Source organism: Pneumocystis murina, assembly GCF_000349005.2.
Source record: "Pneumocystis murina B123 chromosome Unknown supercont1.4, whole genome shotgun sequence".
Classification (NCBI taxonomy): Eukaryota; Fungi; Ascomycota; class Pneumocystomycetes; order Pneumocystales; family Pneumocystaceae; genus Pneumocystis; species Pneumocystis murina.
In genome coordinates, this window is record NW_017802362.1 from 356,223 (window position 1) to 381,781 (window position 25,559).

Genomic DNA, 25,559 nt, shown 5'->3' on the forward strand with positions numbered 1-25,559 from the left:
TATTTAAAAATATAAAATTAAGGATGACTTTATGAGTAAGGGATTGTCTATAACTTCATTAAATAAGAAGTTTTAATAATATTCATTAAGCCTTCTTCAGTCATGTTTCATATAAAAGACCCATCAGATACCTAAAATATCGATAAATGGATTTGTATTTTTTTCGAACTAACCGTCGTTATCGTTATGGAACATCATCTAATAAAATATTCTGTACATGACGATTTTCATCCTCAGGCCTGAAACATTGATATTTCAGAATATCAATACCTCGCACAAATTTTTAATTATTTATAAAATCAGAGTTAGATTCATTATAATGACTGGTAAAAAAATCAAAATTATTAAAATAAATATCAAAAAAACTTTAAATATATTTTAAATGCTTTTATATAGTAAACCAATGCAAAAAAAATCAGGATAGTCAGTAAAGGAGACTTTATTTTAACTTGTTGAAGGCAGCCCTAAAGATATTTTGAGAACAAGATTCGATCGGAGCGTAAAAGATCTCTATTTATGAATACAATAGTCGAAATGTGAAACCAATTTATAAATTAATCATTTTTACGTCAAAACTGTATTTAAAAATATAGCTCTGAGATTTTAAATATATTTTATTGATTTTTTAAATTATTTCAATAGCCATATTTAATCTTTAACAAACTATATTCTTATCTTTTGCCTAGATTCATGTCCTAACCCTCTATTTCTCAGGTCAAACCCTGTTTAACATTCTACCATCTTAAAAATTATAAATCTTAAAAAGCTATCTCAACACACAATCAAAATATTTATAAATAAAATGAGAGATCCGCCCCTTCCTTTAACACTCCCTTTCTTTCCTCATCATCCTGTTTCTATTATATGGCTTTTATACAAGATTTATAAGGGGTTTCAACCCCAACGTCACTATAAAGGCATACTTGACGTTGCAACTGCCTCAGTATGGGTGACAGATGCATCTACTATAGATCAACTATGGAGGTGTGGATATTTTGGAAAAGGAAATTTAAGTCGTAGTACATTAACGTGGTCAAAACGAATACAACGATTATTTGGATGGGTTAGTTCAAATGAGGACTTAACAACTGAAGAACGCACTCAACAAAGACGTCAAGAACGTTTGGAATTTAAACATCAGAGGGGCTTAATTGAGATGGAAGCGATTGATAGAATTAGAATTGAAGAAGGGAAAGAGAAACAAAATATAATTGAAGATAATAGAAGAATAACTAGAAGAGAAAATTATACAAGAATAGAAGCTAAAAAGACAGAAAAATTAGAGAAATCTATATCAGAACTTGAACATTTACAATTACATCTTGAAGAAGCATTTTTTTTAAGCTATTCTCTTGGAATTTTAGATATTGATGTTTCAAAATATTTTTCAATCAAGAATTCAATGGAATTATTATTGTTATTCTGCTCTTTATCATCAATACCGAAGACTGAAAATGAAATAGATGTAGATAACTCATTTCTTATATCATATGTCGTATATCATCATTATAGATCATTAGGATGGGTTGTAAAGAAAGGTCTTAAATTTGGAGTCGATTGGTGTAAGTTATAATAGAAAAATTTACAAAAGAAGTTTATCTAACCAATAGTATTATATAAACGAGGCCCTATATTTTCTCATTCAGAATTTGCTGTTATAGTATTACCATTTTATCCAGATAATAGAAAGAAAGAATTATCATGGCATTGGTTACACTGTATTAATAGAGTTATATCTCAAGTAAAAAAAGTATTTATTTATATTGATTTTAAAAAAATAAATTAATAATTTATAGACGATTGTATTATGTTATGTTCAAATCCCTTATGAAACAGTTTTCAAAGACGCAATTCAAACAAAAAGAATAGATCTGATTCTAAAGAAATATAAAATAAGAGAAATAAGTGTCAAAAGATGGCAACCTTCACGCAATAGAAATTAATTTTATTTTTGACCTATAATAAAAATTCTAAGTTATATTGATTCATTGATTTATTAAATAACATGTCCTGATCGGTATTGTTCAACAATTTGGCACGGATCATGCTCTTCTGACAATGATACACATATATACCCTCCGTTTCCAAGAGAACAACGTGTTTGTGACGTAGGAAATGGACATGGACAATTTGCTGGATGATTAACACATTGCAATGTATCACTACATAAATATTTTTGATCTGAACATGAAACTTTTGAAATTAATCAATATAATATTATTTAAATATATCCTATACCGCTTTGAAACTTTTCTCTAAGCCAGTCTTGATGTAATAACTCTTGTTCCTCTTTATTTTTCTGAAAAAACTTATCAAAAATATGGAAATAACCTAAAGCTGCACCACCGAAGATAAACATAGACAATATAAAATCTCTACGCTTCATTTATATGCAGAAATAACACTTTTATTCCTTAAAATTAAGAATATTATAGGTTTTAATATTTTAATATCAAATCGGCTTTAAAAAAAAAGTTAAAAATATTAATAAAAAATATTAATATTTAACTTATTTAAAGATGAAATGTGTAAACCCTTTGTTAAGACACAGATTTTCGAAAATCTTAAAAATTTCTAATGTATTGATATTTTTTGAGTTAAAAAGAGGATTTAAAAGATCAATTTTTAAGCAAGAAAACTTAATATATAAAAAGGATTTAGAGAAAATGAATTCATTTGAAAATATTTTAAAATTTTATTCTCGTCTTTTTAATATGGATGAAAAGGAAATTGAATTATTTTTACCAAGAGATTTACTTTGGCAGACATTAACACATAAAACATATTTTCATGGGAAATATCCATATAATGAAAAGTTAGCATTTCAAGGTATTATTAATTGAAATGTATTGATTATATAATAAATATAATATAGGTCGCTTTGTTCTTAAATTTCATATATCTTTAAAAATTGTTGAGTCTATTTCTATTGACAAAAATAATGATATTTTTACATTGGAAAAAATAGAAGAGTTTATTAGTCCTGAGACATTGGGACCTTTGGCATTAGAATATGGCATTTTAGAAGTTTTACGTTGGAAACCTGCTTATGTATAAAATAATTTTTATATTTTTTTATCTAATATTTTATATAAGAAGGATATTATGAAAAGCGGATTATTAAAGGTAGCATCAGAATCATTATGTGCTATTGTAGGAGCGATATTTTTGCATAGAGGAGGAGCTGTTACAAAAAAATTTATTGAAGAAAAGATTTTTATAAAGAATAATAGATTGGAGTTTAACAACTATAAATAATTAAATATTTAATCTCCAAAAAAATGCACTTTCAAAAAGAAAACCAAAAATAATACATTTAATAACAAATGTACTCGAAACCGTAATAATACAACAAAACGTTTAATATATATTAAAAGACTTGAAGCATAATTTTTCTAATTGTTTAGATTATACTACGTCGTATCCTTCGCCTTCTTGAGGATCTTGCTAGCTGATCTACCTTTGTAATCATATCGCCTAAGCATTTTTTGCTTACAAGCTTAGGATCCATCGGTTCTCCTTCATACAAGCTTAAATGGACTTCTTCCGCAAACTCTCTAAGTCGTAAGCTTTGTTGAAGTTGATATCTGATACTCGTAATAGTTTCTGGAAGAGAATCAAACGGTATATTAAGTTGAATAAGAATATTCTAGTTTTTATTAATAATTTTATAAAAAATAAAACAGCAGAACCTTAAGAAGATTAGATGTTTCATTAGAACAAAGTTTATCTATTTTATAAAGTTGTAAACTATAATAGATTTTTTCGGCTTTAGAAATTGGTTTATGAGCATCTGGCATATTTTGTGGAGTAATTGGTCTTGTATGATGTTCATGTGATACATTAGGAATAATTGATCTTAATCTTTCAATCTCTTGTTCTGCTTTTTCGAGCTGCATTTTAAGATCATAAATCTAAACAACTAAGATAACAAAGAAAAAGTTGTATTCTTACCTTTTCATTAGATAAAGTTTCATTATCAGTACGAGGTGTTTGAGTTACAGGGAAGTTTTCAGATATTTCTTTTTGTTTATCTGAAACAGATGGTATTTTTTGCCGAGGACTATTAAGTTATAAATACTATATTATTTATTAAGAAAAATACCTCTGTATATTTGCCGGAATATTTAAATCATGTAATGGTTCTTTTCTATCGCAAGTATTTGCATTCTGAGAAAAACAAAAAGGTTTTGTGCTAAATACTATTAATATAGCAAATATAAAAGTTATAAAAACCTTTGTATTGGAGAAAATTGAGGAGAAAGATGCGTTTTCCAACGCATCATTTTTTCTTTTAATGATTCCTCATTTCCTGCTTTTGGTGTAGACGGATAGTATTTTTGAATATTTTGTGGGTTTATTTTCAATGCTTCAATTAAATCATGACAAATTGTTTTTAAATCAGCAATTTCTAATCTAGCAGCGTCAAGATCTTTTTCTACAAAAAGAGCATGTTTTTTGGTCTCATCAAAAGATATTTTTAAAGCATTTTCATCATTTTGATTTTTAGTTTCTGATTTTAAAGCAGAAAATTCATCAATTAACTTATCTATCATATTTCCCCTGCGATCATATTCACTTGCTAGTTGTTTAAGAGAATTTTGAATGTTAATAATATCTTCTTTATATTTGTTATGATCTTCATATGAATATTGTGTCTAATATTTTTAAAATATTGTTAAATTATTTTATTTAAATACCTCGAAATTTGTCTGTCTAGATTTTATTTCTGTATACTTTTGGTCATCAGTTTGTTTTTTATTCAAAATACTTGGTGAATTCCTGTAAGGCGTAGCCTTGTTTAAAAAATGATTAGATGCATTAACAAATGAATCCTTGGTAATAAATTTCAAATATTTCAAGATAGAATCATACATACCTGAATATAAGAGTTATTAGTTTCATTTTTCCGTGGAGAAATATGTGTATTTTCATCAGATAAAGGCTTAGATTGATCTTTTATTTGCAATTTTAAAGAATTTTGATTTTCAGATATATTTGTATAATGATTAGAATCATGTGTATCCAAAAATATTTTTTCTTTCATAAGATCTAATATATTTTCAGATTTCTTAGAAGCTTCCCCTTTTTTATCAATTAAATTTTCTAAAAAATTAGCATTTTCTTGTGTTGTGCCTGTATTTTGACCTAAAAATCGTTTATAATGATTTGATTTATGAAATAACTTTATTTCCTCTTTTTTTTCCTGATATATTTCTTCCAATATCTCATTTAAATACTCTTTAACCGTTTCAGAACTCCAGGAAAAACTAGAAGAGACGTCACTTTTGTTTGGCGACTTCCTAGATTGTGTTTCAGGATGAGGAGATGTTTCTTGACGATTTTTCTTAGAAAAAGTAATAGATGATGAACTTTGTGCTGTACAGCTCGAAACACCAGATGATTCCTAGTTCCAAGTAAGAGAATAGATTAATTAACGAGATCTTACAAGTAATGAAGGTTCTAGAAAAGATTGATCATTATTTGCTGTTAATGTAGGGATACTACTTGAGGATTTAGACGACGTGGAATCTTTATTATTTAAGTGCATATTCATGTGTTTGTCAAAAGATAATGCTGCGTCAAGCTGGCTATTTAAAAATGATGCAGATCCACGAATTTCTTGAGAATATTCCTTTTGACAATTAACTTTAAATCATTCAAAAACACACGAATATTTCTAACCTTTTTATTCGATATGGAGTCCGAAGCGATATACGGTGTCCTCAATGTAATTTCTTTTTTAATTGTTTTTGTAGACATTTGTGTATCATCTAATAATCTTGCTAATCGTCGGATCTTTTCCGTTTTAATTGGGTTTATATCATCTAAACTCCTTAGATATTCAATAAAAACTCCAATTCATCGTTTTACGCTGCAAAAAATTCGAATTATGAAATGACATATCATTGATACTTGGATGGATTGTTGATTCACAAGAATCTTGAATCCAACGATATTGAGTCGACCAAGTATCATCCCCATAAGATTCTTCCTTTTCCATTGTAATTTCTTCGAGAAATATGCTGTTTAAAAGCACTTTTTATAACTTTATTGAACTTGGTTGATCTTAGGCTTCTGCTGACCTCGAGTTGTCATGATATACACCGTTACCATAACAACCCTAACTACCTCAGATTTTGGTGAATAGGTGCCATGAAAAATAAAGTCAATATGGCTCTATAAAAGCAATAATTAAAGGATTTTAAAGATAAATATGTTCTTAAAAAGATGTTTTATGAAGATATTGAAAAAAAATTGGAAAAAACTGACCCATATGGCTGGAGATTGATCGTAGAAGATACAGGTCGACAGAGATGGAAATATCTAAAAACAAAAAAAGAAAGGGAAGAAATGCCACAAACGAATATGGAAAAGTATTTTCTTGGGTTAAATATGGTATATATTTGAGGGGAATGTCTTTGAAGAGAGAATAACTCTAAAAAGGACGTACCAGAACTTCCGTTAGCAAAAACTCCAATTGAATCAGCAAGAAATGGATTTTTGTTTTATAAACATTTGCAAACAAAGGAAGGAAATTGGGCATGTGAATATGGAGGACCAATGTTTCTTCTTCCGGGACTTATAATTGCAATGTATATTTCAAAAATACCTTTTTCGGATGAAATGAGAATTGAAGTAATTCAATATTTGGTAAATCATGCTAATCCTAAAGATGGTGGTTGGGGAATACACATAGAAGGAAAATCTACTGTTTTTGGGACAGCTCTTAATTATGTTGTTTTACGTATCCTTGGTCTTGGACCAGACCATCCTGTTACTATGAAAGCGAGAATAAAATTGAATGAGCTCGGTATATACATGTTGTATATGTTTAATTAAACCATTTTGACCGTGTTAGGAGGCGCTATTGGTTGTCCTCAGTGGGGAAAGTTTTGGCTAGCTGTTTTAAATTGTTATAGTTGGGAAGGTATAAATCCTATTTTACCTGAGTTTTGGTAGTTGTTTTTATATAGAAGAAATTTTCTGACACGCATAGGATGTTGCCTGAATGGTTTCCTATACATCCATCACGTTGGTGGGTCCATACAAGAGCGGTATATCTTCCAATGGGATATATTTATGGCGAGAAATTTACAGCACCTCTTGATCCTTTGATAGAATCTTTGAGGGAAGAATTATATACTCAACCTTATTCTTCAATTAATTTCTCAAAACACAGAAACACAGTATCATCGGTAGATGTTTATGTACCTCATACTACATTTCTTCGTGTTATTAATTCTATTTTAACATTTTATCATACAACTTTTCGACTTTCATGGATAAAAAATATTGCATCTAAATATACTTACGAACTAATTGAATATGAAAACAAAAATACTGATTTCTTATGTATTGGTCCAGTTAATTTTTGTATTCATATTTTAGCAGTTTATTGGAGAGAAGGACCTAATAGTTATGCGTTTAAATCTCATAAAGAAAGATTGACTGACTTTTTATGGGTATCTAAAAAAGGAATGATGATGAATGGTACTAATGGTGTTCAACTTTGGGATACATCTTTTGCTGTACAAGCCCTTGTAGAATCTGGATTAGCAGAAGATCCTGAATTTAAAGATTCTATGATTAGGGCTTTGGATTTTCTTGATAAGTGTCAGGTTGTTAATCCTTATAAAAAAAACTATTAATATTAATAGATACAAAAAAATTGTGACGATCAACAAAAATGTTATAGACATCAGAGGAAGGGTGCATGGCCATTTAGTACACGACAACAGGGATATACTGTTTCAGATTGTACTGCAGAGGGTTTGAAAGCAGTTTTACTTTTACAAAATTTAAAGTAGAATTTTTAGCTATGCATATATATAATTTCTTAAATCTTTTATAGATCATTTCCCAAGAAAGTGTCATATGACAGATTAAAAGATTCTGTTGATGTAATCTTATCTTTACAAAATAAAGATGGCGGTTTTGCTTCTTACGAATTAATACGAGGACCATCATGGTTAGAATCTATTAATCCAGCAGAAGTTTTCGGAAATATCATGATAGAACATTCTTATACAGAGTGTACAACATCCGTAGTTACTGCTTTATGTTATTTTAGATCATTGTGTTCTCATTACCGTGGATCAGAAATTAATAAAAGTGTCAAAAAGGCTATTCAATTTATTAAAGAAAGTCAACGTCCTGATGGGAGTTGGTATGGAAGTTGGGCAATATGTTTTACTTATGCTACTATGTTTGCTTTAGAAAGTCTATCATGTGTTAAAGATTTTTATGAAAATAGTTTTCATTCTAGAAGAGCATGTGACTTTCTACTTAATAAACAAGAAAAAGATGGAGGATGGTCTGAAAGTTATCAAGTATTTTTTATAAAGTGTTTTATAATAAACTGATTTCATAGTCATGTACTGATGGTATATGGACTAGACATCCAAATGGTAGCCAAGTAGTACAAACAGCATGGGCATGTATTGGACTTATGTATGCAAACTATCCTGATAAAACGCCCATCAAGCGTGGAATTGATGTAAGGTTTTTCTTAATAGTTTATTTTTATTTACTTAAATTATAGTTAATCATGTCAAGGCAACAGTCTAATGGAGAATGGAAACAAGAAGCAATTGAAGGTGTTTTTAATAAAAATTGGTATGTTTCAATCATTTTTTTGATTTTTTTTTTAATTTTTATAGCATGATTAGGTATAAATATATAACTCTTTTTTTACTTATTTTAATCATACAGTTACCCAAATTATAAATTTAATTTCACTATTAAAGCTCTTGGAATGTATTCGAAAAGATATGGTAATATTTAGAACCTCGTATAATATTTTACTTTAAAAATTATAATGTTTTTAATAATATAAATATCATTGATTTATTTCAACCTCTTTCATCCCTAATCTTCTAATCCTTGGTTCATTTTTAGATAAAGGAAGTTTAATTGCACGATCAAATACAATTCCTACAAATTTCCTTTTAGGTTGTAATGGATCTCGATAAAATTGAACAAATCCTGGCTCCAAAGCATAAAGTGTATGATCTCTACCCATTCCAACCTTATTTTCTATTAAAAAATCTTCTAAATATATATTTTTATACATTTTCTCCCGGATAAAATTTAGTTCCTCTTTGTCGAACTAGAATATTTCCTGCTTTTACTTTTTCCTCTACCAAAAATCAATTTTTTTAAAAAAAAACAAAAGTATTTAAATTCCTCCATATTTTTTCACCCCTAGTCGTTTTCCTGGTGAATCTCGGTTATTTTTAGTTGATCCTGATGATCTTTTTGTTGCTGTTCGAATAATGATTAAGGGTAAAAGTAATTTCTTCGGGAAAAAAATATTATAAAACACAAATGATTTGGTTTTTATAATATTTATATTCATTTTATTATTATCTTTGCTTTAACTCCATTAATTCTAATATAAAAAAATATTGAGGTAGAGCTTGATCGTAAAAAGCTGTCCAAAAATGAACCTTTCTCAGAAGGATAAAGAAAAAATGATAGAACAAGTCATAGAAATTACAAACAGTACAAGAGAAAATGCTGTATTTCTATTAGAATCTAATGAATGGAATTTATCTGTATTTTTTTAAAAATTTTATATATTTAAAATTGAAAAGAAACCAGGAAACAGTTATGAATTATTTAGAAAATTATAAGAATTCAGATGAGAAAATACATAAAAAAGAATCGCATAGTAATTTAGAAAAGTCTTATACATTTTTTTTTATTTTTTTTTCAAGAATTTATGATAAATAGAAAAAATAACTCTAATTTTAAGACACTTGATGATATTTATGATAAAGAATCTGATTCAGAAGATGAAGCCCAAAAAAATTTATATTCAGGAGGAGAAAAATCGTATATTTATATTTTTTTTATATATTTTTTTTATTGGAATAGTGCAGTTTATATTCAACATCCAGAGAAAGATAAAAGTAATATTATTAAGGAAATTTTAAAAAAAGCTTCAAAGTATATATAGTTGTTATTATTTGAATATGACTTTTAGGTAGAAATAGTTATAGAGAGCAAGATGAGCCAGTTCCATCATCTACAGTTTTTAAATTTTCAGGAACAGGTTAAGATTTTTTTTAAGAATCATTAATTTGTTTTTAAATATTTTTAGGTTATGTTCTTGGCGGTGAAAATGAAGAGTCGCGTAAGATCCCAGATCCTACGACATTAAATGTTCATTTACCTCCACCAAAAGCTACACGAGATTTAATATTTTGGAAAGATGGATTTACAATTGATGATGGTCCTTTAATGAGATATGACGATCCTTCAAATACGGAGAATCTTCAGTTGATTAATTCTGGGTATAATTAATAAATTATAAAGCATACGATGTTTATATTTAGTAGACATGCACCATTATCATTATTAAATGTAGAAGTGGGACAAGAAGTAGATTTAAGGGTCCAAAAAATGATGGATAAAGAGTACAAATCTTCAAAAAAGTATGTTCCATTTTCCGGAATGGGACAAAGATTAGGAAGGTTAGACAATGTTTTTGCTAATTATTATTTTATAACTTTTTAAGTCCAACACCAAAAATTATTAACTCCGCACCTTCAAAGTGGCCTGAAGATGCCAAAAATGGTAGTAGAGACATTATTTATAAACATACAGTTAATGAAATGTCTCCTACTACAACATTACAGATTCGGTTTGGGGATGGCTCAAAACATACAGTAAGATTTAATTTAACCCATACAATTGGAGATATTTATGATTTTATGAATGCGTAAGGTTTCTTGAATCTAAATATGTATCTTATTTTTATAGAAACAGAATAACTAATGACTCACGTGATTATATATTGCAAACTATTTTTCCTAATAAAGAATATCTGAATAAATCATTAACTCTAAAAGACGCTGGATTATTAAATGCAGTTCTTGTCCAGAAATATATATGAATAGTCAGAAATATATTAAATTGATACATTTAGCAATGTATCTATATTGCTTATATTACTAATAATTATACATATTGTTTCTGTATATAGAACAGCTTCATTTAATGAGTATTTATCTAGTTTTACTATGAAATTGGCTGATATATTGAATTTTGTTTATTTGAATATTGTTTTATCAATTTTTCTTTATCTTCTCAACTTTTTTTACTGCAGCACTAATATCTATCATTCTTCCTAGAATAGATTATCGAAATAAACACCTATTTACTCTGTTTTGCGGTATTCGTTTAGTTTCTTGTTTATACAACCGATACGCTTCTCTCAAATGTTTTGGTGCCAATGGCCCTGAATGTCCCCATTTTTTTTGAATATCCAGTGCTTTAGAATATAAGTCGCGTCTTTTAAATGAATATAAATAACCTTTTTCAACAATTTCTCCAATAAATACTTTAACAAATCCAGAAATAACAATACAAATATTTGGTGTAATACTTTGATTTAAGATACAATTCACCATCTTTCTAGTTTTTTAGTTTTATAATATATATATAATTTAAAAAAGACCTTTCTAAGGCTTGGCTTATCAATATTTGCTCGACGAAAGATTTCGTACCGTCTCATTTGATCTTCGTTAAAACTATCCAGTAAAATTCTAAAGAAGGAAAACTTATATTAGTAATCCTTAAAAGAAATATAAAACTTACTTTAATCGTTGTTTTTCTTGGTTTTCAAGCTGTGCCCATTGAGTATTATAAGACAGAATAGATGTACCATAATCATTTGTTTCCTCTTCTTCTTCCGCTGTCTTAAGCTGATGTTTTTTTTCTTGAGACATAATATAAGTTATTGTCTACTAAATATTGATTTAATGTAAAATTATTGAAAAAAGAGGTTTTTTTAAAGATTTTTGGTTAAACAGAACTTCTCAAATAAAGCTTGTTAAACGATGACGTTGCCAGGTCAACTTGGAAACGTCAGATTTAAAAGTAGAAGAATTTCAGGACTAAAGGAGGTAGTCTTATTGGTATAAATTATGAAAAATTTGCTCTTAAAAATAAATAGAACACATAATTTTCCTAGTATTAGTTATTTACTCTTTTTTTTCCGGGAAAAATCAACAGAACAATGCAGACAAGATTCTGTATTAAGATATATGTCTAACGTACTTTCATTTCCTTTAGCATTACGATATCTTCGAGCATCTGAAGTAGGATGGCCTCATAAATCATCAACAATCGAAGTTCATCTTCGTTTATTCCGAAAAAAACGAACGTCGCCTTTAAAAGGTCAATTGGAGCTTCCATTTCCCATCAGACGTCAACTTAGAATCTGTGTGATTGCAGAGGGTGATCATGCACAGGAAGCAATAGATTCTGGTGCAATTATTGCTGGTTCTGATGATGTTATTAAAAATGTAGCATTATTTTTTCTAAAAAATATGCTAAAAGCTAGTTTAGATTTTAGAAGGTCATATTAATTTTGATACATGTCTTGCTCACAAAGACTCTTCTTATCTTCTTGAGAAAGTCTCAGGAGTCCCAGGTTCAAAGCGTTGGATGCCAAATGTTAAAAATGGTACTATTTGTAGTGAAATAGGTAAAGCTGTTAAAATGAAAATGAATTGTATACATTTTCAAGAAAAAGATGGAGTAATTCGGGTACCAATAGGAAAAGTATGTAGAAATATATTTATAAAATATTTGTAAATCCTCAATAGGCACATTTTACTGATTCGGAAATACGTTCCAATTTACTTTTATTTCTTGAACATATTAAAGTTATTAGAAAAAAAGATACAATGAAAAAGAAATCACCTATCGCTGAAATAGTTTTGTCTTCGTCTCATGGCATGGGAATCGTATTAGATCCATATTCAATTTTATAAAATAATCTTTTATTTTATTTTATACAACTGATGACATGCTTCTGCTGATGCATCAATCTCTCTATATATTTGAAGAACTTTTAACAAGTTTTCTATCTGTAAAGCATTTTCCCTATATTTATGAAGGGCTGAAGCTAAACAATTGAAAAAATTGTTTTGTACATTTTGAATTTTTTCTTTTCTTTTTTCTATAAATGGATGCTGTGATGGAACAAGTGAGGAATAATATTTAAGTGATATATAAGATTTTGCTGCTTGTTGCAAAATTATTATGTCAGCGCTTGATTGCATTAATTTTAACAAATTATATATAGAAAATACGTACCCGTCAAATTTCTCTGAATCTGTACACAGAAGATTTTCCATATCTTCGATCATCATGTTAACATTTAACAGATTTGTTGCAAGTACCTGTTAAAAATAAATAAATTTTATATTTTTCTACATTTTACCACTTTTCTTCTATAAAGTTCTTTTTTCTTATGTAATTCTTCATCCATATTTACAACATTTTGTTGAATCACTTTATATATTTCCTATAGTATGAATAAGAAGAGTTTCTGTTCAAATATTTTAAAATACTTGAACTTCATTTTTAAATTTTGTTAAACGAACTAATAAATCAATTATTTTATTTTCATTTTCAAGAATATCACATGTAATTTTGAAGAAATTATTATATTCATTATAAATTAATGTAAAAATCTCTTTTTCAGTAGATTTCAATACTTCCTTTAATTTAATTTGTAAATCTTCAAGTGTATGAAATTTGTATATTTTTTTTAAAAAATCATCTACAGAAAAATCTTCCTTTAAAAGAGCCTCTTTATTTAATTCTTTACATAAATCAAATGATAAAAGATCTTTTAGTGTATTTTCTTGATCAGAGTCTTTAAAGAAATCTTCGTTCGACATAAAGTCTTATCTTAATAAGAATCTTATATATAAATTATGAAAAAACGAATATATGAAATGTAAAAACGTTAACAATTTTTATATTTTAATATAATTTTTAAAAATTTAAGAGTTATCTTAGGGTTATACAATTTACAATATAATGTTTCATTTAAGTTTTTAAAATAAAAGATAATACATATTTAAAATTAATATGAAAATGAGAGACATAGTAATGTTTTATACTATGATTATAATAAATTAAGTTGTGTATTTATTTTTATTCTAATATATTTTTATATATTGAATTTTTTAATGTAAATTTATATATTTTTTAAATTTTTTTTATAAATAGAATGTTTATATTGATATTTTACTAGATTTTAAAGATATTTAATATAGGAAAATTAAATTAACTATATATTCTTAATGCACTTTAACAGTTTAAATATCTAATAATAAAAGTTTTTATTGATTATATTCAAAAGTCTATATAATATATTATAAAAAGCCAAAAGCAAACAAGAAATTCGTTAAATATAACATTTAAAACTCATATATCATCTTAATATCCACTTTTTCATAATGATTAATCCAAAACTAATTTTGTGGGAAGATACTATATTTATAAGTAATATAAATGATTTTATATTAATCAATTTTATTTATAGAAAATAAATTAGAAAAATATCATGAATACAGTTTCCATGTATATTATAAATTACTAGCACCAATAATTAGATTCATAAAGATATTTCCATATTTTTTCAAAAAATATAAACTTTTAATGAAATTTAAGTTTTTTTTAAGGAAAAATTAAAATTAATTTTTTATATTCTCTAAATTTTAATTTTAAAAAAATCCATTTTTTTTTGAAATTAAATAATTATTTTGATTTGTTATTTTACAAAATTAATTCATATAACCATATTTTTCTATTAGAAAATCATATTAATTTGAATTGTTTATATTTAAAAAATATATTTAAATATCTAAAAATATAAATGATGTTTATTTTACATAGAAAAGAATTTTAAAAGGAAAGCTTATGTTTATCATACATATTAATGCTTTTTTTAATCAAAAAAATAGTCCATTTTTTGACTGATTTTATTTGATCGGACTTAATACCCGGACGATCGAAAGTGAAAACATAATATGACGTCTACTGCTTTGCGTCGTCTTTTCACAGAATACAAAGAATTAATATCAAATGCTCCTCACGGAATCATGGCAGGTTATTTTTTATCTTAAAAATACCCGTTTCTAACTGTTAATAGGACCTATGAATGAGAACAATTTTTTCGAATGGGAATGTTTATTAGAAGGACCCCAAGATACACCTTTCGAGGTAAATTTCGTTAAATATAATGCATGTATTTTTCCGTTATTAATACTCTGTCTATAGGGAGGTCTTTTTCCGGCTGTCTTAAAGTTTCCAAGGGTGAAAAAAGTTGTTGATAGATAATCAATGATTAATTATCAAAGGACTACCCTTTAAACCCTCCTGTTATGAAATTTACATGTGAAATGTTTCACCCAAATGTTTATCCAGATGGAACTGTCTGTATTTCAATTTTACATGCACCTGGAGATGATCCAAATATGTATGAATCATCATCCGAACGATGGTCACCCGTACAAAGCGTTGAAAAAATTCTTTTGAGTGTTATGTCAATGCTTGCAGGTAAGCTATTAGTTGATATGTGTAGATCGTTTTAATATAGTTGCAACAAATAGAACCTAATGATGAAAGCGGTGCTAATATTGATGCTTGTGTATGATCATTCTGATTATAAAATGAATATATTTATAACTGAAATAGAAAATCTGGCGCACAAATCGTAGTGAGTATGATAGAATTGTCCGTCAAAATGTTCGGAAAATCTTGGGTCTTTAAACAACTTTTTGAAATAAAATTTATGTTTTTATTAGCTTATTGCACAATATGTTTATATTGACTTCCTATTAATTAATATATTGTTAGACGTTTTGTATTATTTCTTTAATATTCTTCAGTATCATTATCATCATTTGGCACAAGATCTGTATGTTCAAGAAGCCATGTAACAACTTTTGTTTTACCATGAAATTCCGCCTCCCATAGCGGCGTCTTTTGTGCGTTATTCCGAACATGTAGATTTGCTCCGCATTTTACAAGTTCACAAACTATTTTGTCATGCCCGTTCATTGCTGCCCAATGAAGGGGTGTATTTCCAGAGTGATTCTTAATTGAAAGGTAGTCAAATCCATTATTTATCTTAGGATATTGAGAAAGTAAAAATCGGACAATTTCTATACCTTTAAATTATATTCTTATAAAAAAAAATTACATTTTATACCTATATGTCCGTTTGCTGATGCAATATGCAAAGCTGTATTACCATTATTATCTTTCTGAAATAAATCAATTGGAGATAATTTAAGTGTCTTAATAGTTTCCAAATCTCCAAAGCGTGATGCTATAAAAAATTCCTCAAAAACATCCTGTTTATCTTTATATAGTTCTTCATTAAATTCCGAGGATTCAGTGCTAATTTCATTCATCTGAATCATGCTTTTTGCGACTTTTTTCCTGTTCTACAAAACATTTGAAGTTTGTTCGATAGTTATAATTTGAAAAATAATTATTTTAAATATCTTAGAAAAATATATATTATATAATAGCTTCAAATGAAAAAAAAAGAATTTATAGATTTCCTGTGTTAAAATATGTTGATTTCTGTGTGTTTAATGAATCATAAAAGTAAACATCTAAAATAAAATAAGAAATAAAGTAGATAGAAGGTGGTAAGAATATTATACATTTTAAACCATTGAGTAACCTTGTAATTTTAGAATATGTTTTTGAAAAAACTTTGTAAAATAATGATATTTTTTGATAATGATATAAAAATAAATAAATTGTTATATTAATCCTCAAGAAGCCATTCTCTTTTCCTCTGTTCCTTTTTCTTCTTGTTTTGTTTCTTATAAAGTGCTAGTTCCTTTTTAGTAAGTCTTTTTTGCCGCCTTTCTTCAAGAAAACTACGTCCATCATGTGCTGCTGCTGTTCCTTCAACATCAAAGTAAAAAGATTGTTGTCGCAATGCTCTTGCATCTTCTGTAAAGTTTTCCGGTATTTTATTTGGATCATTTTGCCATTTTCCCGTCATACGGTTGAATCGTGCCGTAAATACATATTCTTTATATGGGTGAGAACGTTCTGATGCCATCTCCTGAATACGATCCTCTAATTTCCTCGGATCATTTGATGTATCTTCTGGTGCACGTGGATTTTTCCACGTAGTTTCATTTGTTTTTGAATTCCAAAAGTAATATGATCGAGTTTGGGGATCAAAAATAGCTTTCCAACCATCTTCAACTGGCAAAGAACCCTTACAATTCTCTGATAAAATTGAATCCTTCTCTAAAGATGAAATTAAACCCGATTCTTCTTGATTTAAATTCTCTGTCAATCTAGACTTATTGATATAGGCTTTTGTGGTATTTAAAACTGGAATAGTCTCAGGAATAGGTTCATCAGGAAGAGGAGGAGGTTCATCTAAGCCATCCGAGTCTGATAGATACTTATTTTCTTCTTTTTTACTCATCAATTGGACAGAAAACGTACATTATTTTTTTTGAGGGTTTTTATAAAAAGTTCGTATGTTAAATTATTTAAGGTGTATCGAACCTTAAAAAAAGATGTAAAACTTGATTTTCAAAAAAGACAGTGTATAGTTTAGGATAAAGTACTTTAAGAGTTTTTACTGTTTTTATTGTAAGGAATAATACTGGTTTCTTTTTTTTTTTTCTAAAAAACTGATAAAAATAGGGCTATATTTTATATTTAAAAAAATATTGAAGAAATGGCATCCTCTATATATTTTTTGGATTTAAAAGGAAAGATATTGATATCTCGCGATTATAGAGGAGATATTCCTTTGATTTATGTCGAAAGATTTCTATCTTTAATCTCAGAATCAGATGATACAATTCCTGCAACTCCGTGTTTTACATATGATGGTGTTCATGTAATTTATTTTTTTATATGATATAAAGAGGGAATCTTAAATCTTTAGCATTTATATGTTCGTCATAATAATTTATATATACTTATGTTAACAAGAAAAAACTCTAATGCAGCAGAATTATTGCTTTTTCTTCATAAAATTATAGAAGTATTTCAATATTTTTGTTTTTACAGAGATTTCTGAAGAAATGTTTTAGGTGTTTACGGAATACTTTAAAGTTCTTGAAGAAGAATCCATACGCGATAATTTTGTTATTATATATGAGCTTTTGGATGAAATGATGGATTTTGGTTATCCTCAGATAACAGAGACGAAAATTTTACAAGAGTATTTATTTTTTAATAATTTATATGAAAAAGGGTTAATAATTATTAGATATATTACACAAGAAAGCCATAAATTGGAAGTTATGACTTTACCTCCTATTGCTATTACTAATCCTATTTCATGGCGTTCTCAAGGAATTAAATATAGAAAAAACGAAATTTTTTTAGATGTTGTGGAATCTTTGAATTTATTGGTAATAAAAGACCTTTTTATCATTCAAGTTAATTACATAAAGATAAATTCTAATGGGAATATTGTAATGAATGAAATAGTTGGTGTAATAAAAATGAAATGTTATCTTTCTGGAATGCCTGAACTTCGTTTGGGTTTAAATGATAAAGTTATGTTTGAAAATACTGGTCGAATATCAAGAGGCAAAGCTGTTGAGATAGAAGATATAAAATTTCATCAATGCGTGCAGTTGTCTAGATTTAATAATGATCGGATAATTTCGTTTATTCCTCCTGATGGAGAATTTGAGTTAATGAATTATCGTATGAATACTCAAGTTAGATATAATAAATTAAATATCATTTTTAACTCCAATCTAGGTAAAACCTCTTATATGGATAGAATCTATGTTTGAAAATCATTCTGGATCTAGGATAGAAATTGCAATTAAGGTTTATAAGATTTATGATTTTTAATTTTCTAATATTTTAAACCTATAGCTTAAATCGCAATTTAAACGAAAGTCTTCATCAAATAATGTTGAAATTATTATTCCTGTCCCAGATGATGCTGATTCCCCTCGTTTTTGTACTTCAATTGGAAATGTGGTTTATGCTCCTGAGAAATCGGCTATTATATGGAAAATTAAACAACTTTCCGGGGGTCAAGAATATTTAATGAGAGCTGAACTCGGATTGCCTAGTGTTAAAAGAGGTATTTACTTCTAGTAAATTTGTTTTATTAATTCTCTAATAGTTGAAATAAATACTAAAAAAAAACCTATAACTGTTAAATTCGAAATCCCGTATTTTACTGTCTCTGGAATTCAAGTAAGATACTTAAAAGTGAATATGATCCTTTTTTATAATTTTTTTAATAAATTTTTTTAGGTTGTTGAACCAAAACTTCAATATACAGCATTACCTTGGGTACGTTATATAACGCAGAATGGGGATGTTAATTTTCGTCAATCATAAATTTAAATGGCATAGATTTTGCATTGAAATAGTTTCTATTTTTATTGAATATTAATACCATTTGAAATATAAATATTTATATTTTGAAATGTTATATTTTTAAAATATTTTATAAAAATCATTTAAAAAATTCATTTTAATTTATTTTATCATTTCTATTTGATTTTAAAAAAGATCGTTTGATTAATATACTTTATTTTTTTCATTAATAAATATCTATTATTGAATCTATAAATTTTTGACATTTTAGAAAAAAATAAAATTTAAATATAATTAAATTTTATTAGATAAGCTTTTATCAGATTCCAGGATCTAATTGTTGAGTAATTTCAGACATTATTTAATACAGCTTTTTATAATATTTGGAATTAAAATATAAAAAAATCAAATGATTATATAAAAGATATATTTTTAATTAAAATATATTTTTTGGAAACAAATATGATCTTTCTAAATTAGTCCCAAAAGAAAGAATTCAGATGAAATTAATATTTTTTTAATGTAATATAAAATAATTAAAATACATGTAAATGCGTTTATTCTATCATTTCATAAATTCTTAATTATATTCTTTATTATACAAAATAGCCATTTTTCCCTTTTAAACATGTTTTTGACCATTCTTTACCATCTATCCAATTTTTCCCTTCAATTTTAATTTTACCAATCTTAAGATTACGTCCATCAAGACATCTTACAAATAATCCATCTTTAGAATATGTATATAAACCAGGACAACCATAAATTCTTTCTTCTGTATCATTAATTATTTGAATATTGCTTAAAATTACTGTTTTATTTGATGATTTAAATTTACATTTTAATTTTCCAAATATACGACTTCTTAATTCAATTTCATCTGAATCCCAGATATTCCATTTAATTACTTGATTTTCTTTATTCATTTTTTTTGCATAAGATGGTTCATAAAGATTTTGTATATTCATATTAATGTTCAAATATTCCTGTTTTAAAAGTACTTGTATTAATAAATTAGCGCCTATTTTAGAAAGTTTTTCAGATAAACTTTCAAGTGTTTCATGTTTTTCAATTTCATATAATTCTGATATGCTTATTATTCTTCCCTCATCAAATTTATCTGGATATAATGTTTGAATAGTCACTCCTGTATATTTATCTCTATTTAATAGTGTATGGTGTAATGGTGCTGGTCCTTTATATCTTTAAATAATTAATTCCACCAAAAAAATAAACAAAAATGATTGTAACCTTGGAAGTAATGACGGATGTATATTTATTCCTCCAAATTTTAGATTTTTTAAAAATGATGAAGGTATCAAATGTCCAAATGAAGCTGTAATAGCAAGATTAAACATTTCTCTATCATCATAAATAATATTCTATTATAAATTAGAAATATACTCATTTTAATTTCTAAATTATATATATTATACATTAATTTTTTCCATATTTCCATTTTCTATTTCATGAATTTTAAGATCATGCTCTAAAGCTAATAATTTTACAGGTGCTAATCATAATTAGTTTTTTTAAAATATATAAAACAAACAATAGAATAGACTACTTTTATATAAAATCTTATGTCTTCTTCCTATTTTCATATCAGATAATGTTGCAACTTCCAATTTTTCTAATATTGTTTTATTTGATTGAAATAATGAAATAAGTGATAAAAGTGAAAAAGTACTGAAATTATCATTACCAAAAAACAAAATACGAAGAGGTTCTCTTTTAAGATATATTGATTCTGTAAAATATCTTCTTTGATATGTTTTTTTTAAAATTTTTAAAAAAGCATAAAATAACATATTGAAAAATTAATCAATAAAAACTATTGAATGAATATATTTCCAATAATGTCATTATAATTATCTTTTATTAAAAAATCCTTTAAAAATCATTAAGATTTATATATTTTAATGTATAATTAATAGATAAAAATATTAGATTTTTTATTATAAAAATAAAGTTTCTTGATTATATAACTATAAGATTTATTATTTTTTTTTAAAAACACTTTTTAAAGAAAACTTTAAATAAAAATAATCAATATTTATTCGAAAGATGACAAATATTAATTTTATTTCATCAGAAAAATGTCCTCTTTCATATTTATGTATTTTTAATCCTTCATTTGGCATATCAGAAGGATCTTTACATAATCAAATTTTATTTTTTATTTCAGAAACATACATTTCATTAAATGATCAACAGCGTAATATTGGATTAATTCAAGGGATAATGGAGTTTTCTTTGTAATTTTTATTTTAAATTATTTTTTATAATTAATATATTCATAGAAATTTCGGAAAAAAGGTTTCTAATGAATATATACAATCAAAAAATCATGTAATTATTGTTATAGAAGTAGAAAATGGATGGTATATTGCTGCAGTAAGTTAAATATTATATTTAAGATTTTTTAACGGTTAAAGTCGTTTTTTTCTAAATTTTTAAGGAAAAATCATATATTTTTTCCACCTTTCACAGTATTATTTAATTATTTATACCAGGCATACGAGCAATATCGACTAGTATATGGATTATTAGATTATACATTGCAAAAAGATGGCCGCAAAATTTTAGAAAGTCAACTAAATGAATGGTGGCAAAAATGGGTTAGGAATTTGGATGTTACTGTTAATGATCCATCTATTTTATATAGTGGTAATTTTATATTAATCTAGAATAATTTTACTAATAAAAAAAATATAGCAATTAATATGGGCTTTATTACACCCGACTTTAGATTAAAAGAAAAAATAAATAAGAACATAAATGATTTAAAAGCAAGTAACGAACGTATTATTGATTTAATTATATCATCAGTTTCTCCTATTTTCAACTATCATAAACATAATGAAGGTTGTCTTTACTCAGGTGATGGTACTATACCAAAGAATACTATAAAAATTCTGGATAAATGGCTTCAGCATCAAATTAAAGAGCTTATTAATAAAGTTGATATAAATAAAAAGAATGATCAAGATAATTTTAGAAACAATCGAGACAAAAATGTCTGTATAACTATTTACTAATTCTTGATATTAAAAAATCTAGGAAAAAACTACGTTATCAGTATCAGATCCATCTGTTGAATTTTTGAACAATAACTCTAATTCATCAATATCTTTATGGAAGCTTTCAAACTTTTTTACTCTTTCGTCAATATCAGCTAATATAAGTAGCTATATTTCATCTGTTTTCGTTCGAAATAATCTACATTCTGTTTCAAAAAAACGACCATGTTTATATAATTATTGTTCTGAAGATAATAATATATTTTTTAAATATAATAGTGGTTTAGGAGATTTTATTTATGGTTTTATAGAAAAACATAATTCTGATTCTATACTTTCCGAGAAAAAACTATATATTGGAGATAATCAAATAAATCAGAATATAAATTCATCGTTAAATAATCCTAAATCAGCTAATGATTTTGATCTTAAAGTATTGAATTTAAATTATGAATCTGATCCTCAATATATATCTGTTTCTGTATATTATTCATATCCTTTTGTTTATCTAATTGCTCTTAAAGGTCAAAATATTAATACAGAGAATTCAGAAAAAATATTTATTAGAAATAAGATATTCTACACAAATCTTCAATGCTGTTTAGAAAAGATTGCAATAGATATTGAGACTTATTTTGCTGAATCTTTTGAGAATTTTAATTCTTTTTTCTGGCATATAATATTTGATCCTAATACACAAGAATTGTATACTAATGTACCATATTCAAAAAAAAACGAAGATTATTTACAAGTAGAAAAAAATCTTTCAACTGAAGATATATTACATATACACTCGCACGCATTATCAATTTTTGATAAAATAAAAAACTCAAAAAATGGCAACAAAATAAATGATTATATTTTAAAAACATCTAAAAATTTCTGGGTTTGTTACTTACATGTTAAAGAAAAACACATAATACTTATTTTAAAAAAAAATCAGCATAAAGAAAATATTATTCATACTACCATTGAAAATATTTTTCAAGAAGCAAAAAAATATGTTTCAAAACTATTCAATCTTTCGGATACTCACATATAGATACTTATTATTTATATATATCTTTTTTTTTTAAAACTCTTCAACAATTTATGCAAATATTTCAATCTTTTTAAAATTATATTATAAAATATAGACTTAGCTTCTATAAAGAATTATTAAAATTTTAACTTTCTATTAAAAATTAAACATCAAACTAATTAAAAAATATTTTTAAACTACATTTAATAAATATTATTAAATTTTATTACATTAAACTATAAATTCTTCTTTTTTTAAAAAATATACTTTCATGCAATTTATAAAAATTATTTATTCTATTAATCTATTCTATTAAAACAATATTAAATTCATAGATTTCTATAAAATGATCCATTAAAATCTTAAAATATAGATATCTTTTAACCCTAATTTTTTTAAATATGCGTAAATACCTTTTTTTCTGAGAAACTATTCATCTCGTTTAAACCCTTTCAAAATAAAGAAATACTTAAATTAATATCAAAAAGGCATTTTTAGATTTAAGATATAATTAAAGGGTCTTTAAGGTATCCTTTTTTTTAAAATATAAGTTTTTATTGAGTTGATGGTTTAGGGATTTCATTTACAAAGGTTTATGTTAAATCAAAAGAAATAAATCATGAAAAAGACTAAATTTAATTTATTTTATTAAGATAAACGATATATATTTTATAATATTTCCATTGTTATGATAAAGTGATGAAATCTTTCCGTATTTTCCTTATTCTTTTTAATAAATTTCGTTTGGGAACAGCGATTGATGTAAAACCGGTTGTATCGGATTTCGAAAGAATTTCTCTGTATATGAGGCGTGGATCTAAAGAAAATGGGATATTTGATAGGGAGTTAAAAAAAGAATCGAAATCATCAGAAAAAAAAGTTTATTTTTGGGGATTTTTGACATGTTTCATTGTTTATATTAACTCTCTTGTTTTGTATCTATGGAGTAAGCTAAAAGGGGTTTATATATATATATATTTCATGAAAAAGGAATTCTTTAAAGAACGTGAAGATACATCATCCCGATCTTGGTTAAATATTGCGGTTTATTTTTTCTTATTTCCATATTTTTGGATTTCAAATGGGAAAAAACTAATTAAATCATCATTTATGTCAGAGTTTCCATATAAAGGTAAGTTTTTATTTATTGTATTACTATGTTATTACTTATTTTTGAAAAATCTGACTTTTGCCCAGGATGTTCTGACTTTAAATCATCACGTGATTCATCTAATACTCAATTATCGACACAATTATTTGCTTCTCAAGCAGAGAATTCCCTACTTTTCCATAATCAAGATTCATCTTCTAACTTAATTCATTTTATGCTTTATAATAAAGATGTTATTGACAAAGATAATCTCAAATCTCCATCATCATCAATGATTATAGATATGTCTCAGTGGTCAGAATTTTTACATACATCTATACCACGTCCTTTATTTCCAAAAACATTAATGCCGAAGACTCTTATTTTGGATCTTGACGAAACATTGATTCACTCTTTGGTGAAAGGCGGAAGAATTGCTACGGGACATATGGTAGAAGTAATGTTAGGGAAGCATGCTATTTTGTATTATGTACATAAACGTCCACATTGTGATAATTTTCTAAAAAAGGTAGTTTTGCTCTATTTATTGTATCTTATTTATTATCTATAGGTTAGTAAATGGTATAATGTTGTTATTTTTACGGCATCTGTCCAAGAATATGCGGACCCGGTTATTGATTGGCTGGAAAAGGACCGCAAATTCTTTAAAGCTCGATTTTATCGTCAACATTGCACATTTCGTAACGGTTCATATATCAAAGACTTATCAATTGTACATCCTGACCTTTCCAAAGTAATCATTATTGATAATTCTCCTATAAGTTATTCTATGCATGAAGGTTTATTCTTTTTCATTTTTTTTTTACTTTTAACTTTAATTAGATAATGCCATTCCTATTGAAGGTTGGATCAGCGATCCTTCTGATAAAAATTTGTTGCATTTGATCCCTTTTCTATATGGTTTAAGATATGTCTTGGATGTTCGTGCTCTTTTGGGACTTAGAACAGGTGTATTCTCTTTCAATACACCTTAAATTATACCCTTCATTCAATTATGGATTATGTTTTATATCATAACATTCTTCATTTTTTTATGCATTTGGTGTTATTTTAAGATATGTATGTTGTATAACTATAATTTTATTTGTTCATCTTTAATATATTTTTTTTAATCATATTTTAAATATTTATCTTAATAGAACTTATCATTAAATATATATAATTTTTAATCTTATTAAATTTATTGTTTTCTAATGTTATGTTTTTTCATATATTGTTAATAATATAGAAATTTTTCTAACAATTCATGAAA

General features: G+C 26.2%; 17 protein-coding genes across 17 annotated transcripts; 9 read left to right on the forward strand and 8 right to left on the reverse strand.

Annotated features, from left to right (window-relative positions):
• Positions 1–802: 802 nt before the first annotated feature.
• Positions 803–2,208, forward strand: PNEG_01544 (tRNA-intron endonuclease; the record flags this gene model as incomplete). Its single annotated transcript, XM_007875300.1, has 3 exons — positions 803–1,562; positions 1,611–1,750; positions 1,797–2,208. The coding sequence occupies 3 exons, from the start codon at positions 803–805 to the stop codon at positions 1,941–1,943; spliced, it is 1,047 nt and encodes a 348-aa protein (XP_007873491.1). The 3' UTR covers positions 1,944–2,208.
• PNEG_01545 (hypothetical protein) lies at positions 1,963–2,386 on the reverse strand (the record flags this gene model as incomplete). Its single annotated transcript, XM_007875301.1, has 2 exons — positions 1,963–2,193; positions 2,239–2,386. 2 exons carry the CDS (start codon positions 2,384–2,386, stop codon positions 1,997–1,999), a joined length of 345 nt encoding a protein of 114 aa, XP_007873492.1. The 3' UTR covers positions 1,963–1,996.
• A 280-nt stretch (positions 2,387–2,666) lies between these two features.
• Positions 2,667–4,608, forward strand: PNEG_01546 (hypothetical protein; the record flags this gene model as incomplete). Its single annotated transcript, XM_007875302.1, has 3 exons — positions 2,667–2,829; positions 2,876–3,051; positions 3,097–4,608. The coding sequence occupies 3 exons, from the start codon at positions 2,667–2,669 to the stop codon at positions 3,256–3,258; spliced, it is 501 nt and encodes a 166-aa protein (XP_007873493.1). The 3' UTR covers positions 3,259–4,608.
• Positions 3,284–6,045, reverse strand: PNEG_01547 (hypothetical protein). Its single transcript, XM_007875303.1, has 10 exons — positions 5,875–6,045; positions 5,686–5,828; positions 5,450–5,635; positions 4,880–5,407; positions 4,701–4,835; positions 4,237–4,658; positions 4,106–4,195; positions 3,955–4,063; positions 3,693–3,914; positions 3,284–3,649 (listed from the first exon to the last, which is right to left on the reverse strand). Exons 1-10 carry the CDS (start codon positions 6,002–6,004, stop codon positions 3,404–3,406), a joined length of 2,211 nt encoding a protein of 736 aa, XP_007873494.1. The 5' UTR covers positions 6,005–6,045; the 3' UTR covers positions 3,284–3,403.
• Positions 6,046–6,231: 186 nt separating this feature from the next.
• On the forward strand, positions 6,232–8,788 carry PNEG_01548 (lanosterol synthase; the record flags this gene model as incomplete). Its single annotated transcript, XM_007875304.2, has 10 exons — positions 6,232–6,399; positions 6,448–6,814; positions 6,863–6,959; positions 7,001–7,622; positions 7,662–7,807; positions 7,856–8,333; positions 8,375–8,500; positions 8,546–8,619; positions 8,664–8,672; positions 8,716–8,788. 10 exons carry the CDS (start codon positions 6,232–6,234, stop codon positions 8,786–8,788), a joined length of 2,160 nt encoding a protein of 719 aa, XP_007873495.1.
• On the reverse strand, positions 8,609–9,361 carry PNEG_01549 (ribosomal protein L27; the record flags this gene model as incomplete). The annotated part of the gene is made up of 4 exons (XM_007875307.1): positions 8,609–8,807; positions 8,861–9,031; positions 9,075–9,140; positions 9,206–9,361. The coding sequence occupies 4 exons, from the start codon at positions 9,359–9,361 to the stop codon at positions 8,805–8,807; spliced, it is 396 nt and encodes a 131-aa protein (XP_007873498.1). The 3' UTR covers positions 8,609–8,804.
• Positions 9,362–9,446: 85 nt separating this feature from the next.
• PNEG_01550 (hypothetical protein) lies at positions 9,447–10,903 on the forward strand (the record flags this gene model as incomplete). The annotated part of the gene is made up of 9 exons (XM_007875308.1): positions 9,447–9,560; positions 9,607–9,689; positions 9,739–9,840; positions 9,883–9,954; positions 9,996–10,060; positions 10,109–10,301; positions 10,347–10,481; positions 10,526–10,729; positions 10,771–10,903. 9 exons carry the CDS (start codon positions 9,447–9,449, stop codon positions 10,901–10,903), a joined length of 1,101 nt encoding a protein of 366 aa, XP_007873499.1.
• An 83-nt stretch (positions 10,904–10,986) lies between these two features.
• PNEG_01551 (hypothetical protein) lies at positions 10,987–11,837 on the reverse strand. The gene is made up of 4 exons (XM_007875309.1): positions 11,608–11,837; positions 11,468–11,555; positions 11,324–11,420; positions 10,987–11,281 (listed from the first exon to the last, which is right to left on the reverse strand). The coding sequence occupies exons 1-4, from the start codon at positions 11,736–11,738 to the stop codon at positions 11,148–11,150; spliced, it is 450 nt and encodes a 149-aa protein (XP_007873500.1). The 5' UTR covers positions 11,739–11,837; the 3' UTR covers positions 10,987–11,147.
• A 56-nt stretch (positions 11,838–11,893) lies between these two features.
• PNEG_01552 (hypothetical protein) lies at positions 11,894–12,788 on the forward strand (the record flags this gene model as incomplete). Its single annotated transcript, XM_007875310.1, has 4 exons — positions 11,894–11,915; positions 11,966–12,317; positions 12,361–12,576; positions 12,621–12,788. The coding sequence occupies exons 2-4, from the start codon at positions 12,057–12,059 to the stop codon at positions 12,786–12,788; spliced, it is 645 nt and encodes a 214-aa protein (XP_007873501.1). The 5' UTR covers positions 11,894–11,915; positions 11,966–12,056.
• A 9-nt stretch (positions 12,789–12,797) lies between these two features.
• On the reverse strand, positions 12,798–13,703 carry PNEG_01553 (hypothetical protein; the record flags this gene model as incomplete). The annotated part of the gene is made up of 4 exons (XM_007875311.1): positions 12,798–13,068; positions 13,114–13,199; positions 13,244–13,324; positions 13,371–13,703. The coding sequence occupies 4 exons, from the start codon at positions 13,701–13,703 to the stop codon at positions 12,798–12,800; spliced, it is 771 nt and encodes a 256-aa protein (XP_007873502.1).
• Positions 13,704–14,840: 1,137 nt separating this feature from the next.
• PNEG_01554 (ubiquitin-conjugating enzyme E2-18 kDa) lies at positions 14,841–15,582 on the forward strand (the record flags this gene model as incomplete). Its single annotated transcript, XM_007875312.1, has 6 exons — positions 14,841–14,919; positions 14,963–15,033; positions 15,091–15,126; positions 15,171–15,369; positions 15,423–15,460; positions 15,508–15,582. 6 exons carry the CDS (start codon positions 14,841–14,843, stop codon positions 15,580–15,582), a joined length of 498 nt encoding a protein of 165 aa, XP_007873503.1.
• Positions 15,583–15,687: 105 nt separating this feature from the next.
• PNEG_01555 (hypothetical protein) lies at positions 15,688–16,270 on the reverse strand (the record flags this gene model as incomplete). Its single annotated transcript, XM_007875313.1, has 2 exons — positions 16,025–16,270; positions 15,688–15,977 (listed from the first exon to the last, which is right to left on the reverse strand). Exons 1-2 carry the CDS (start codon positions 16,236–16,238, stop codon positions 15,688–15,690), a joined length of 504 nt encoding a protein of 167 aa, XP_007873504.1. The 5' UTR covers positions 16,239–16,270.
• A 324-nt stretch (positions 16,271–16,594) lies between these two features.
• On the reverse strand, positions 16,595–17,294 carry PNEG_01556 (hypothetical protein; the record flags this gene model as incomplete). Its single annotated transcript, XM_007875314.1, has 1 exon — positions 16,595–17,294. Exon 1 carries the CDS (start codon positions 17,273–17,275, stop codon positions 16,595–16,597), a length of 681 nt encoding a protein of 226 aa, XP_007873505.1. The 5' UTR covers positions 17,276–17,294.
• Positions 17,295–17,533: 239 nt separating this feature from the next.
• On the forward strand, positions 17,534–19,173 carry PNEG_01557 (hypothetical protein; the record flags this gene model as incomplete). The annotated part of the gene is made up of 9 exons (XM_007875315.2): positions 17,534–17,698; positions 17,747–17,845; positions 17,895–18,025; positions 18,074–18,218; positions 18,261–18,533; positions 18,577–18,648; positions 18,697–18,910; positions 18,953–19,041; positions 19,087–19,173. The coding sequence occupies 9 exons, from the start codon at positions 17,534–17,536 to the stop codon at positions 19,171–19,173; spliced, it is 1,275 nt and encodes a 424-aa protein (XP_007873506.1).
• A 533-nt stretch (positions 19,174–19,706) lies between these two features.
• On the reverse strand, positions 19,707–20,963 carry PNEG_01558 (methionyl-tRNA formyltransferase; the record flags this gene model as incomplete). Its single annotated transcript, XM_007875316.1, has 4 exons — positions 19,707–20,355; positions 20,404–20,534; positions 20,589–20,665; positions 20,720–20,963. The coding sequence occupies 4 exons, from the start codon at positions 20,961–20,963 to the stop codon at positions 19,749–19,751; spliced, it is 1,059 nt and encodes a 352-aa protein (XP_007873507.1). The 3' UTR covers positions 19,707–19,748.
• Positions 20,964–21,219: 256 nt separating this feature from the next.
• On the forward strand, positions 21,220–23,217 carry PNEG_01559 (hypothetical protein; the record flags this gene model as incomplete). Its single annotated transcript, XM_007875317.1, has 5 exons — positions 21,220–21,410; positions 21,456–21,549; positions 21,591–21,822; positions 21,871–22,172; positions 22,216–23,217. 5 exons carry the CDS (start codon positions 21,220–21,222, stop codon positions 23,215–23,217), a joined length of 1,821 nt encoding a protein of 606 aa, XP_007873508.1.
• A 556-nt stretch (positions 23,218–23,773) lies between these two features.
• PNEG_01560 (hypothetical protein) lies at positions 23,774–25,285 on the forward strand. The gene is made up of 4 exons (XM_007875318.1): positions 23,774–24,328; positions 24,394–24,815; positions 24,858–25,086; positions 25,130–25,285. The coding sequence occupies exons 1-4, from the start codon at positions 23,896–23,898 to the stop codon at positions 25,279–25,281; spliced, it is 1,236 nt and encodes a 411-aa protein (XP_007873509.1). The 5' UTR covers positions 23,774–23,895; the 3' UTR covers positions 25,282–25,285.
• Positions 25,286–25,559: the final 274 nt, after the last annotated feature.

Excerpts from the sequence above, each read along its gene's own strand:
- PNEG_01547 (XM_007875303.1), bottom strand. The coding sequence starts at position 6,004 with ATGGAAAAGGAAGAATCTTATGGGGATGATACTTGGTCGACTCAATAT. Across the intron at positions 5,636-5,685 it reads ACTCCATATCGAATAAAAAG|GAATATTCTCAAGAAATTCG; the intron begins GTTAGAAATATT and ends AATTGTCAAAAG. Across the intron at positions 4,836-4,879 it reads CTAATAACTCTTATATTCAG|GATTCATTTGTTAATGCATC; the intron begins GTATGTATGATT and ends TTTATTACCAAG.
- PNEG_01560 (XM_007875318.1), top strand. The coding sequence starts at position 23,896 with ATGAAATCTTTCCGTATTTTCCTTATTCTTTTTAATAAATTTCGTTTG. Across the intron at positions 24,329-24,393 it reads GTCAGAGTTTCCATATAAAG|GATGTTCTGACTTTAAATCA; the intron begins GTAAGTTTTTAT and ends ACTTTTGCCCAG. Across the intron at positions 25,087-25,129 it reads AAGTTATTCTATGCATGAAG|ATAATGCCATTCCTATTGAA; the intron begins GTTTATTCTTTT and ends AACTTTAATTAG.
- PNEG_01551 (XM_007875309.1), bottom strand. The coding sequence starts at position 11,738 with ATGTCTCAAGAAAAAAAACATCAGCTTAAGACAGCGGAAGAAGAAGAG. Across the intron at positions 11,556-11,607 it reads CAAGAAAAACAACGATTAAA|AATTTTACTGGATAGTTTTA; the intron begins GTAAGTTTTATA and ends TTCCTTCTTTAG. Across the intron at positions 11,421-11,467 it reads ATAAGCCAAGCCTTAGAAAG|ATGGTGAATTGTATCTTAAA; the intron begins GTCTTTTTTAAA and ends AAAACTAGAAAG.